The 14632-nt window shown below is 44.8% G+C and overlaps 1 protein-coding gene across 1 annotated transcript in view; it reads left to right on the top strand.

Moving 5' to 3' along the window:
• The window catches only part of tgfbr3 (transforming growth factor, beta receptor III), an 81739-nt gene that overhangs the window by 50140 nt on the left and 16967 nt on the right, over window positions 1–14632 (top strand). Inside the window, exons 5-10 of the mRNA XM_080431518.1 lie at window positions 6105–6291; window positions 9119–9281; window positions 9768–9915; window positions 12713–12902; window positions 13559–13842; window positions 14317–14472. Of these exons, the coding sequence (XP_080287644.1) occupies window positions 6105–6291; window positions 9119–9281; window positions 9768–9915; window positions 12713–12902; window positions 13559–13842; window positions 14317–14472 (1128 nt within the window). The remainder of the gene's footprint in view (window positions 1–6104; window positions 6292–9118; window positions 9282–9767; window positions 9916–12712; window positions 12903–13558; window positions 13843–14316; window positions 14473–14632) is intronic.

Consider the following 14632-nt stretch of genomic DNA (forward strand, 5'->3'; position numbering starts at 1 on the left):
AGACATCCTATCCACTGCACAGTGCTGCGACCTAGAGTGTTCATTTAACTTTTCAAAAGTCAAATTAAAGTTAAAAGGCTCGACTGCAGAGAGTCGTAACCCAGGGTGAATCCCAGGAGCTGCCCCTCGTCTCAGGTTTTCTCCACGGGGTAAACCTCCTTAACGTGCTGCCGCTGTACTAAAACACTCTTCCCGCTGGAAGAAAAGATGGGCCTCTTCAGTGTCAGCCTTCCTTCTGTCTGTCTTCACTCCACTTAAAGGGGCTGCGGTGACAACCAGAGTGTGACAGGCAGTCTCAAAAAACGACAGAGAATACTTAAGCGGTAACATATGAGAGGACCACGTGCCGGAATGGCAGCGATTAAGTGACGGCACCGAGTCCCACGGGCTCGGTGCAGGTAGAGTCGAGACAAAATATTGAGTGTCTGAGTCAATAGGAATGGTTTGTAGGTTCTAATGCTCCAGAACAGAACCCCACCACAGCCAGACCTCCCTCGCTTTTGGCTATTTCCTGGGGCTAATTGTAGCCTGCATCGGGATCTGCCAGTCCTTGTTTCCGGGTCCCAACACAACAGGGCTCCGTGGACACAGATGGATCATGGGGCCGCCTGGAAAAGCTGTGCTGAGTGCTGTGTTGCTGTTGGCCACCGGACCGGACCCTCTTGCCTTTTAAAATGCCAGAATCCAGACATCTTGTTGTAAAACATACCCTCTGTCGCGCTGCCTGTCAATCAAATCAAGGCATGAAACAACACTGGACCTGAAATGACAGAGAGGATGGACAATGGAATTGGAAATTACCCAAATTTGATATTTCTCCAAAGCACAGTTAAAATTGAAAGTGATCCGTGCGTCTTAAGTATGTGGGCTTTACGCTGAAACATATTTATGGTGTGTGATCTAACACACGCATCTTACATATTTGTTCAGAGAGATTGATCTGGAACACATTACTTGTGACTTTTGATGAAGTAACATTGCAGAGATTGGCTGCCATCTGTTGCCCTTTTTCGTTGTTTGCCAAGCCTTTTTTTCCTTTTCCTTTTATTAGTTAAAGATTTGTGGTGTATGGCCCCCCTCTCCTCCTGCTTATTCACACACACATGCATACACACACACACATGCATGCACACACACGTGCACGCACGCATGCACTCCCACACACACACACACACACACACACACACACACACACACTCATGCACGCACACACACACTGCGTGCAGCGACCACCTCGCTGTGATTGTTAATTGAAACCATGGGTAGCCAGTATTGGTTTTTAGTTGGAGACGGGAGCGGGCGAAGGAACGCTCCAGAGTGGCGCTGAGACAGATGGGATTGTTTTCTACACAACAGATCCTGCCAGTTCACAGGAACACACGCACGTCTGCAGCCAGCAGCCGCCTGATTACCTCTCATCCATAGCGGGGCAAGGGGATCAAATCAGCCACAAAAGCATTTATCACGTTCATATCACCAGAGATGTATTGCGTGCTCATTTTTCTTATCTAGGAGGCCCTCTCTCTTTCTGCGCTCTGTTTGTAACACCTCCTCATTTCCAAACAGCCTTGGTGATTTCCCAGGCCCCGAGTGTTGCTAGTTAGTGAGAAGGCATTGGAGGATTGCAGCTTCGTGATAATTGATAGAAGACATTTGGCACGCTGTCTATTCCGCGCTGCTCGTATTGCACATATGGCTGAAAGACCAGGAAATTCGCTTGGGAAAAAAACTGCTTTGGACCACGCCGTGTACAGTAAACATTCAATACTGTACGAACACCTATAGAACAGAGATGACCAGTAGCATCTGCAGACAAATGCTGTGTCAGACAAATGCTGTGTCAAACAAATGCTGACGATTGTGTTTTTGTTCAAGAGAAACCTCAGTGGATGAATGTATTCACATTCTTTCCTGGGAATACTGGCATAATGAATACGAGTGCATGATTTTGAATCCTAATGGCGTGTTGCTGTTGCTACAGTAAGTGGGGGTCTGATCTCCCTCCTTTAAGTGGAAAAAAGTTACGCTAAAGCTAGCATCCAATTTGGATGTATTTCAAGTTTCTTTCATTTGAATGTCAATGCAATTCATATAACTTTTCCAAACGAGATTAACAGTTCCAATGTTCAAAATCCCACAATCTGCATTGAAGATGCTCAGACTTGTTATTTGAAAGATAACTTGATGAACCACTAAGCTGTAGAGGTGTTGTGTTTTTCGTGTGATGATGTTAATGTTTTGCTTGGCGGAGCGCCATTCCTCTCACCTCTACATGGACCTCGGTCCACATAGACAGGAAGCCTTAGATCCAAGCGCTGGCGGGGCAAGAGAGCATTATTATGAAACCAGCCTAGGAATAATCTGTCTGTCCAGAGCTGCCTGATATACCAGGACACCGATAAACAACACTTGATTTATGGAACTGGGCAGATAGGGCCCTTCAGAACGTCCAACTTGGTGTCAGATTTCTGTTTGTTAAGAGCCGGCTAGGGGTGTTTGGACTGCTACAGTTGGAAAGTTAAAACTGTGTATTGGACAGAGACTTGATTGAGTCTGGGTCTCTTATGCCTTTGAACCCGTCTTGATAAGGCTTCATTTCACCCCTTAAACCCTATACTTCATTGACCGGGGTCCCCCAGGGGTCTACTTGGCCCCCTCCTTTTGTATTGTGAGCTTGTACATCTGAGTATGTTTTCATCGAATTTTCTCCAATTATGAAATGCCCAGAATAGGGATGCAAGGGTTTAAATGGTTTCTGATCTTCTGGTAGAAGATCAGTCAAGACCCTTTACTGCTTTACGGCCAATGCTTGCTTTGAAATGCCATTACATGTTATGGAACAAGCAAGGCTCTACAAAGTCTTTATTGGCAGCTTGTGTTTTCCTGCAAAATTCTGAAACTATTGGCTATTTATCACTGCGGATAGCTATTACTGAAAGACTATGACACAAATAACCCTTTGTTTATTTGAGAATTTCACATCCCTTCCCTCTATCAACATGCGCTGAGAGAGAGAGAGAGAGGGAGAGAGAGAGAGAGGGAGAGAGAGAGAGAGAGAGAGAGAGAGAGAGAGAGAGAGAGAGAGAGAGAGAGAGAGAGAGAGAGAGAGAGTAGAAGCCCAGAGTGGGTCCCTTGCTTCCCCATTTTAAATTCCTGAGGTTTCCAGAGCTCTGGAAGGCCTGGAGCTAATTTGGCTTTCAGGCTTTCCCCCCTCTAATTCCTTGAGACTAATTACGGTCGTATTCCCGCAATTAAATTGATAAACTCTGCTGAACTTGGCAAGGTTAGTGAAGAAACCCCGGCCCCTTTCCCTGGGCTGCTCCGGGGCTCCACCGCACTGCCCACGCCTCGCCACGGCGAGGCGCGGCAACACGCGTGCCACCTATATCTAACAACTCCATTCTTTTAACGCGGCACACACCCATAACGCTCTTCCCTCCTCGCCGTATAGTAAACCTCGCTAAAAATAAAGCTGATCTGGACCTGAGTTCTTCGATAGAGCGGGCCTCTCTGCAGGCCTCACAATTTATTGCCTCTGGTGACAATGCCAGGAACGCCGCCGGCGCGCACACCATCCAGAGGTCAGACAGATGTTGTACACAGAGCAGGCAGCGATCTGTAAAAAATCCAAACACCCCATAGGGATCCACTTTTATTATCGCACCATCACAACTTGGGGACAGCTTCTTGGCAAAGGTGTCATCGCTGAATGAATAAGACCGTTTTGGGGGGCTGCACCTTTTTATCCATAGGGTGCAAACCCTCCCTGCCAGTTGAATGTTAGGATTTTAATGTTTTAATTGGGCCTGCCAGCGCCCGTCGCGGCCGAAACCGTCACGCATCGTACAGAGAGGATACCTTGGGAATGAACAAAACAAACACGGCAGTATAATGAGGTAGACTGTCTAGACCGTTGGACGTGGACTCATTTAGTCGTACGGCAGGGTTTAGCAGCACATGTGAATGTTTATCTCTCTGAAATGAAGCATATGGGTTGAGCTCCATTAAGAGCCAAAGGGGTGGTCCCCGCTCTGTCGCCCTATACGCCCCAGCCAAAAAACAAATCAGCACTTCATTCATTTGCCCTCCACACATTTTAACCACTTTCAACCTGGCATCCCTTTATTGTGCATGTTATTTCAGGCGAGAATGTTAAGAAAATATCCCAAAAAAGTCCGAAAATGTCTAAAGATTTAAACATTTGCGAAATTCTCAAAAATTGCGATAATTGACAATCTACAACCTCATAATGTGTAGCATCACGTTGCATTGTTGATTGGCTATTTTCACTATGATGAGGTAAATCGGGCTGAAGACCCGTCCCCTCTCACTGTCTTTATATTCTTTTTTTTTTATCATGTTAGTTAGCTTTTTGTTTTTGTTTTGTTTTGTTCGTTTTTTACACTCACTGCATTTCACCTCTTGATTTTGTGCTTTGATGGCGTTACTATGGTGAAGACAGTGCCCAGTAATAATATCATGCTGGTTGGTATTCAGTGACCCTGTTACTATGGAGCAGCACAAACTGAATATCCTCGCTGTTGGATGGAAACCTTGTATGTCCAAAACTGTGACAGTGGAAGTGGAAAAAAGTCACTATGGATCCTATGTAGTTATTATTTAGTCACAAGATCTCGTTAATACTTATCGTGAATATTTATCGCGACACGTTGTGAGCTTTTAGATCGGCAATTTTTTGCTACTTTTATGTGGCACTGTACAGTAGTATGACAGAAGTACTAAAAAACATAAAAAGTTGAAATATGGAGATACAAGGTTTCTGCCCGACACCAACGATTTAATAGCATGAGATCCAATATGTGCAAGTTATTGTCTTCTGGCAAACGGTGAAAGTCTGGATCCACTCAACACTGCCTCCATGGATACCAGGGCTCAGCGTACAACAGCATGCATGCGTATTGAATGAGTGTGTGCATGGAAGGGTGCGTATGCTGCACGTGTTACTTACTTACTCTGTGTGTGTGTGTGTGTGTGTGTGTGCGTGTGCATGTGCGCGTGTGCGTGTGCGTGTGCGTGTGCGTGTGTGTGTGTGTGTGTGTGTGTGTGCGCGTGTGCGTGTGTGCGTGCGTGCGTGTGTGTGTGTGTGCGTGCGTGCACATGCCCATATCAGCCTGTCTGTCTGCCAGTTTGCCAGTCAGTTTGTGTTTTCTTTTTTTTGTCTCTGCGGCCATTTTAAAAAACTAAAACAAAAAAAACCTGGCACGTCGGTGATGACGCACAATAACATATTGTACTACGGCGCATAAACAATAGAAACCAGACACCTTATTGTGACAGAGGAACATGTGTGAAAATAACTCAGTGTATTTGCAGAAGCCTTGAAATAACGGTGGGGCGGGTGGAGTGTAAAGGATGGCTTTTGGCAACGTTTAGATAGTGGGTTTAATTTTGGAAAGGTCTGCTGCTTTATTCAGTCTGCCTGGAGGTTGTCCTTTGTTTAGTTTTGTAGTTTTTTAAGCGTCTCCGATTTCTCTTCCCCCGTAAAATGTGGAAGAGCGTATCAATACGGACTTGGGTTTTACGCGCATATCTTTATCCACAAAGAAGTCATTGTAAGTGGGAAGTCTTGAAAAGTCGTACTATAAGTCGAATAGAAAAATACCATAAATCGTCTGTGTTTTTACTGTGAAGTCGACCCTCCGCTGCTCACTCCGTGTCTCTCACATTTCTCACTCCAGTAATTCTCTCTGACAGGGCTACTCTGAGCTAAAAGCTAAACGCTACAGTGATAGTATTACTCAGATATCTCCTCCAGTTTCTGAAGATTTTAATTCAGATAGTACCTGTTGGGTGCACACACTGCTGCGTTCTATTAAACGGTGATAAGTGATCAGTCATTGAAGGAAAATGATTCCCTTTAACGCGGCTGGTTTACCTCCTCCTCAGGTAAACCTAAATTATATACTGATAATGCTCACATGTATACTGCATATATCCTTGAAATACTAAAGAATCTAATGCCATATACTGTATATCTCCCAGTATTCACGGCACGATCTATACAACTGTGATACGTCACCACACCACAGTCTGTCTCGAAAACTTCTTTCCTTTTAACACGAGTGCGTTTGTCTTCCTCAAAGGTATCCGAGGGCTCGGAGGTACACTTTCAGCCGGGGAACTTCTCCCTCACCTGCCAGATCCACAAGGAGACGGCGCTTCCCCACGGCAACGAGCACCTCCTCAACTGGGCCCAGAAGAAGTACAGAGCGGTCACCTCCTTCTCTGAACTCAGGACAACTCAAGACATCTACATCAAAGTGGGAGAAGGTGTGTTCTGTCTGGCGAGAATTCCCAAACGTAACTCCGGGCCGGAGGGCACCGCTCTTCCCCTTGTTCCAACACAGAATAACTCCTTTTTACCTGGTAGCTTTTTTCGATATTGAGGTTGATTCTCATTCTCATTCACTGCCTGGCCAGAGGTTTATATATCCCTCTGAAATGTTTCTTGTCCAAAACACACATTTTCTTTCAAGTTTATTTGTCTTATTTCTCTGGACATGTTTCATTTTCACTAAACCCTAATTAGGAATCTACCTGTGGTAATTCAATCTCAGTAGTGGCCCATGATGGCATCAGAAGTGTATTAGTTCCACTAATGTGGAATCCGATCCTGACTTGTTATGTTTTGTTTGTCTTTGAGAGTGAGCCCAAGTTCAAGATGAACTGCAAATTGTGAGTGTTCTTTGATTGCTAGTTTAAGACTGGGGCTGCTGCCAGGTCAGACAGGTTTAAAGCTTCTAGAGTGTAGTTTGTGTGTGTCTGTGTGTGTGTGTGTCTGTGTGTCTTTGTGAGAGTCTGAGAGAAAGAGAGAGAGAGAGAGACAGAGAGAGAGAGAGAGAGAGAGAGAGAGAGAGAGAGAGAGAGAGAGAGAGAGAGAGAGAGAGAGACAGACAGAGAGAGAGAGACCAAACAACAGAGAGATTATTGATGAATTTATGAAGCTTAAACACATTATAACAAAAATAGAAAGAAAGAACACGTCTAAAAAAAACGGATGAACGAACGAATATGATAACAGATATTTATTAGTACACAAATCACCAGGAAACTGAACAATTTTTTTTCATACTTTAAAAAAAAAATTAAGTAGCATAAAGGACAATCCCAGCCTTTGTCATTCTTACATTGATACGATTTCATTATCTTTTTTTAATTCTGGTGCTTCTCATATCTCTAACGCCTCAAAATGACATAAAACTTACCACACAGCATCAAAATGCTACAGAGTAGCATGAGTAGGTGTCTCACTTGTGCCATATGCTAATCCCCCTCAGACTTCAATAACATGTATTGATTAGGCTGATATATATCACAAGATCTGGGGAAAAAAAACAATTTAATAAATGGTTTTGGGGAATGAGATCTTATAAAAGTAAGAAAGGACCCACATTTTAAAAATGCTGCTGATATGGTCCTTTAAGGCTCTTAACAACATGAACCCTACCGGCAAATATTCCGCAAAAATAGCAGATGTACTAGCTCACAACGCATCGCAATGAGACACGTTGTAAGCTTGTAGATCGGCTATCTTCAGCGAAGAGTACAGTGGGGGACACCGGTCAACAACGTATATATAGCGTTTAAACAGTTCAACTTCAAACTCACTCTCACCCCGCGGTTGCTACATAACTGGCATTACAACCTACTTTGCAAGGATGAACGTAGAAAAAAACAGCACTTTGAGGCATGCCGTGGAAGGCATAAATGCGTTTAGCAAATGTGAGCTGTTCCTTGATAACTGCGAGTGGAAACAAACTGTCAGAAGTGAGCCGAACCAGACAGACGGATCCTCTCCAAGCTCTGCTATAAGCAGGGGGAGGCGGGATGGGGGGGAGGCGTTTGAAGTGAAGGAAGAAGCACCGCGGGGGGGGGGGGGGGTTGTTCTCCAGGGAGTGCTATGATTGATACTCACATATGTTTGCCTGGGACGACGTACGATGCCGCACTCCCTAGTGCTCCTTCATAAAGTGAGCAGGCCGCACGCCCGAACCTCATAACGCGCCAGCGTACAGACGGGACACCTCGTTCTTAACGAGCGTCTTTCACCGCTCGGAAACAATTGCAAAGCAGGAGCATGTGGCGAAATGGTTGCTCCAGTCCACACACCACCGCCAGGTATATTAGCGGTCCGACGTCTCCTCGTCACTATGGAGAACGAGTGGTTTTGCTTTGCCTCTGAGCATTTGGGCCTCTGTTATTAAGGCCCCGTGGTTTGGCAGAGAACCAGTGTGCCATGTTTACCTCCAGCGAGGAGTGCTGCAGATTTCCAGTGCCCTTCTCCTCGTCGATGGGTGTTTCTTAACCCATTAAGACCTGAGGCCGATTCTACAAATGTCCTCTAAATCCTAACGTTATGTTGCTATATCAGTGGTTCTCAAACATTTTCATGTCAAGGACCACCCAAAATGATATGTATTTGGCCACGGACCCCCATCTCAAAAGATTTTTCAAAAATAGCAGATCTACAAGCTCGTAGCAGTTGTATATCTGCTATTTTTCAACAGCCAAAGTATAAAATAATGGTTATAGCTCAAATCTAAAATGACACAGATGCCTTCCCGGATTGACTGGGTTAAGGACAGACAGATTTCCGCTCTGCTTCCTAACCAGGCCCATGCTCAGGCTCTCTCCCGGCCTCTTTAAAGTGCCATGAGGGTTCCGGAGGGGAAGGTGCCAACTCTTTAGTTTATACTCTCCCAAACGGCTCTGTCCAAGAGTCTGTTTGCCAAATAAGGAAGCATCTGTCTTGTGTTTGCTCCGAGTGTGGAGTAAAAAGGGTGCTTGGTTTTTCATGTTCTGTAGCAGACAGGCAAACACCATTGGCAGGTCTGGGATATTTGCACAAATACACCGGGCAACTTTTTTTTTTAGTTTGGGGGAGGGGGGTTACTGGAAGGAATGGCGAGACGTGTTTATGGGTGTTGTTGTCCAAAGTGTTCCGACAAAATAATGACGTTAGTTCCCCGTATAAAATGAATCGAAATGTTTTACCGTTATTTATCCTAAGTGAGAGGCGGAATATAAATGTCAGCTTTGCATTCTTTTACCAGCAAGTCCTAATATGCACTGTGTCCATCTCCCTGTTTTTTTTTAGATCCAGTCTTCTCTGACACTTGCAAGATTGACAACAAGTTTCTGTCCCTGAATTACCTGGGTGGCTACGTGGAGCCACAGCCGTCCAAGGGATGCGTCCTGTCCGGCCCAGATCAAGACCAAGAGGTCCACATCATTGAGCTACAAGCACCAAACTCCAGCAGGTGAGAGCACCAAACAAACTGAACCAAGAGAACTGGACTTCAATCGTGTGTTTAACGCTGTGATGAGGTCGAGATGCTCTTGTTGATCTCTTTTGAGAGTTTGTTTTGGATACGCATGTAAGGAGGGTTATTATTGACCTAATGCTGTTCTTTTGAGAGCAGTATCTCAGACCTAAGTCAGTATCTCAGGGCTGCCAGATAATCTTCTCTCACTCCCCCTGAGGAGCGATTACAGTTGTATATGCGCAAAGATTCCACAAATCAGAGAATGTGGCAGCCATGATGTATTTCACCATAATGCTATGAGGTCTGTACTGCACATGTCACTTTTTTCTTTTTTACTCTCTGGGATGGCGTCCAGTTTTTTTAATCAGTTGGCCAGACACAGTAGGCATGTTAATACTGAGTGCATCAGGCCGTCCAAACGTTCTTTGTCCAAACGGCCATCAAAACTCACTCCCTCTCCCTGGCGTTCTGTCTGAGCAGCGCCTTCCAGGTGGATGTGATCGTAGACATAAGGCCGATGGAGGTCCACATCCCGCTGCACCGCAACGTTGTGCTGCTCCTCAAGTGCGACAAGTCTGTCAACTGGGTCATCAAGGCCCACAGTGTCATCGGCAAACTGGACGTGGTGGTAAGTTCCCCTGAATAATCATATTTTAGTCATCTGAAATGTTTCAGTTTTTGTCTAGTTTTAGTCGACTAAATATTATAAGAATAAAGTCGACTAAATTTACAGTTGATTTAGTCGACAAAAATTTTGGCGGGCCTTGATGGCGTCGTAAGGGCTGATTTTACACTGAAAATAGCCCATCTATAGTTGTGAGCTTGTAGATCTGCTATTTTCAGAGCTCAACACCCGAGAGCAACAAAACATAAAATGACTTAGTTCTACTGGATCTCTTCTCCACTAGTCCCTCTCTAACATTTTAGTCTAGCTTTTATTTGTTGACGAAATTGTCAATATTAATTTTAGTCATCATAGCTTAGTTTTCATTTAGTTTTTAGTTAGTTTTCGTTAGTGAAAAAAGGTAGTCGACAAACATTTTTCGTCATAGTTTTAGTCGACGAAATCAACACTGATCTGTTTTTGTTTGCATTTTTATTTGTAACAAACTGCTGTATGGAGATGTCATCGTGCCACATCACACACTGGCTGACAGGTACACGCTGTACATGTCCGTACCAGCAGGACAGGCAGACAGAAATATCACCACTCTGCACTGCTGACCAATAAATTTGTCACAATAGGAGGCGGAGGGGATGAGCTGTGAAATCTCATCCCGACAGCTCCAGAGATTGTCGACGTATCGAGTGATCTGCGGGGGTGGGGGTGGAGGCATTTTCGTAGGCCGATCCCTACTACAGTATTTGTGTTGTGCACGCAGCCCGACCTGTGTGCCATCAATCATTGCGTGAGTTATGAGCACAGCTCGCTGCAGGCATCATCTTTCTAAGGTTTCACCAGACATGAGTGCTTTGGCCCTCATCACCGTATACAACACACTCATCCGCTGAGGACCGCAATATATCATCACCCAGAGCCCAGTATGCCCATGCCGGGACAGAAAACAACCATTGCATGTTTATTCGCACCTAACATGCTACAGAAAGTGAGGCAGCCAAAATGCGGGAGGGCTCCGCGTATTTTGGTTTTGTGTTAGGTAGTTGGGGGAAACTGGCACTTGTCCAATGACCACATTTGCTCCAGTGTTGGTATGTTAAGTGCTGGCTGACTGTAGTGTAGAAGAATGTGTGCATTAAAAAAAAGGAAAAAAAGAAGAAAAATTAAACATTGAAAGAAACCAATATCTGACTCACCAATATCTGACATTACCAACCCCAATGACCCCTAGCATGAGTCCGGTGACATGTGGCTTTTTATTGTGAGGCGTCCTGGTCTGGCTCTGCCCATCCATCGCCCGTTGTTATGAATACACACCACGGCTCCATGGGTCCTTTGCTGACCTCCGTTGAGGTGCGCTAAGGTCTCCGGGTTTCTACAAGAGTGTAACACTGATACTCCTGCCTAGTGGCTGCCAGCCATGACGCTGCACTTCTGCCAGGCGCAGTCTGTTTTTACAGCTGCTCTGTCACTGCTTTAAATCAACCAGGCTGTACCAACGTGGAACAGAGCCACACAGGCCTATAGAACATACAGTACAGAACAGTGCAAAGGAATGAACATGCCTCTAGATGGGAGTTCCATTCAATGGCTGAGCGTAGCTTCATACATGAAATGTTGTATGAAATAATGATAATGAAATGTTATGGTTCATTATTTTTTATAGTACAGTATGTCCAACATGATGAACTGTGAGCATTTTCTTTCTTTCTTTCTTCTAAGCATGCTAATATTGGTGGGAAAATACAGTGTCAGCATTAAGCAGAATGTGAACTATGTATGTGATATGATAGCCTCATAAAGTCAAAGTCTTGCTACTGTAGGAAGAAGGGGGGTTGTCCAGAGAGACAGTGGAATGGTGTGGGAAATGAATGTGAGAAGGGATTAGATTACTAGCAGAGAGGAATGAGGGGGAATTCATGAAGAATTCTGAAGAAATGTGTCACATTTGCAGTCATACCATCGATCAGGCATTGACACGCTCTTTGCCTCATACTCACACTTCATGAACTTACAAGAACCCCCCAGGAAGCACAGGACTGCACTTGCATTTTGAACATCCGTGATAATGCCTGAAAACACTGGGTCTGTCTTAAAAAAAAAAAACATGAACATGAAAACATGAACCCACTTTCATTGTGGCTTGTGGTCATCATGGCAGGTTTTGGAAGCTGACAGCTGTGTTTTTTGAGAGCAAGACAATATATAACAAGACAAAATGAAACCTCAGCAGAAATGTATGTGTATTGCTGGCCAATGTGGTTAGACTTTGTAAAAACTACCGTGTGCATACTTTAACAGAGGGTTGCCAGACTTTTGATTTTAACTTTATCATTAGAGTGTTGGTAGATGAAATATGTACAGCTAGCAAGTCTGGCCTCTTCACACCATTTTTTTATTTTTTTATTAATCTGGGTATCGTTAGACAAACTGTAGGCCGCAGCGTTTTTATCCGCTGCCAGGCAAATCATCATTTCAAAACAGATGAAATAACATCAAGCCACAGACGTACACTCTCCCTTTTGTTATGATAAACAACGACTGTGCCAGATTAGACCTACAGAGTCCTATGATTTGTTGGGTTTGGAGAGATTCCAAGTTGTTCTATTATATCCCGCAAAGCTTAGAAAGAATCAAACGAACTCTGAAAGATAAATTGACATACTGTATGTCACACCTAAGACTAAAATGTACCAAATGTACCAGGTTCATTGAAGACTTTTGGCAAAGAGCTCACATAGTTTATGTGAGAGTTCATTCACATTTTCAAAGAACCTGGGTTTACCATTTTGTTTGTTTGTCTTAGACTTCTGATACCATAAGCCTCAGCCCCAGCACGGAGAAGCTGATGGAAGTATCTAAGTCCTCAAAGCAGCACCTGCCCTCGGGGTCACAAGCCCTGATCAAGTGGGCTGAAGATCATGGCTTTGGCCCCGTCACCTCCTACACCGGCACCCCCGTTGCCAACCACTTCAGCCTCCGACTCAGGGAACCAGGTGAGCCCTGCTAGCCTGTAAAACGGCCTGTGTGCTCTGGCCATTCTCAAACACAGCAACGTGCTCAGCTAAAATAGTTAACGATACGCAGATACACAGAGATTTTGTGCATCAATTTAACCACTTTAACCCTATTTTATAATGCTATTTGAAAATAACCAATCTACAGGCTGTACAAGCTCACAACACGTCGCAATGCAACAGGTTGTGAGCTAGATCTGCTGTTTTTGAAATGGCTTTAAACATTTTGAACAATTTTGAACAATTTTGAACAATTTTGAACAATTTTGAACAATTTTGAACAAACTTTTACAACAGAAATCTTCTATTATGGGGTCCCTGGCACAAAACCTTTTCAGATGGGGGTCCATAGCCAAATGCATATTAATGTGGAGGTCCTTGACATGTCCTGAGGCATTTTATTCCCTACTGCTGTAGGAAATAATTTACACAAGAAATAAACACAAGTTATAGTAGCTGCCATAATAAATGACCATCAATGGCTAAAAGTAATTAAAAATTTCACGGTCCTGCGAAATGGGGCAGCGTGAAATAGTGGAGTTTATTTTTTACGGCCTCAGTCCAGTGCAGTTACTGAGCCTGTTAAAGCACCGGGCCTGGTGAGGTGTTAACCGTGGTCTCTGTGTGACTTCCAGATGTGGTGGATCCCCTGGAGAGCATGTTCCCTCCAGAACTCTCCATCCTGCGCAACTCCGGCCCCCTCCCAGGTGCGAGGGACGCTGCCCCGCGTTCCAGTCTGCCCTTCCCCTTCCCCCCGCACGTGGCCCAGGGTCTGCCCTACCTGTCACTGCCCTCCCTGGATTACCGGCCCTGGGAGGGCGGGGAGCCCGAGGAGCAGCAGGGGGTGCTGAGCGTGGGCCTCGCGGTCCAGTGTGAAGAGACCAGGATGGTGGTCAGCATCGACAGAGAGAGCCTGGAGGTGAGCGGAGGACACGCCTGCCCCAGTTAGAAACATGAAAGCCGTCAGTGAAATTTTCACTAGCTCATAAACAATTAGTTCGATTTGATGAGCGCGATAACGGAGCCTTTTAAAATGAAGTCCAACAAAAACGAGAAATGCTCCCATTGTTGAGTTGCTGTATATTGCCATGCCAGTCTCCCTTTTAAAGACTGGCTGGCACTGAAGTGGGAATGATGGTGCCCACTGCCCAACGCTGGGCGCCTGAACACAGGGAGAACACAGCCCACATCACAGTGTGGAAAACTCCCATAGAATGTAATTAGGACTAGCTAGCGTTGCAGTCGAGGCCACCTTGTGGGGTTTATTTATTCCTGGGAACGTGAGATCGAATAGAGAAATGTTGCAATGTAACATTATTCTTTACAACTCTGGAGACTGGTCAATCATTCATATTCATCTGTGTCCAATTCTTATGTTGTCTTATGTCACCAGGCCAATGGGTTTGCTCATGCCAACCTCACTCTCCAAGACCCAGAATGCAAAGCGACAGTTAATTCCACACACTATACGTTGGAAACCCCTCTAAATGGCTGCCAGACCACTGTCTACCCCATGCAGACCAGCTCCAAGGTCCTTTACATCAATTCGGTGAGTACATAACTGACACTGACACCTTGATCATAAGTCTCTGTAATTATGATCACAATACATGTGACCACTCACAATAACACTGTACAACTTAAAACAATCACAGCTGTATTTTGCTGTGTGTGCTATAAGTATTTACAATGTAAACAGAGATCATTTA

The sequence above is a fragment of the Gymnoscopelus braueri genome, assembly GCF_963280865.1.
Source record: "Gymnoscopelus braueri genome assembly, chromosome: 6".
Classification (NCBI taxonomy): Eukaryota; Metazoa; Chordata; class Actinopteri; order Myctophiformes; family Myctophidae; genus Gymnoscopelus; species Gymnoscopelus braueri.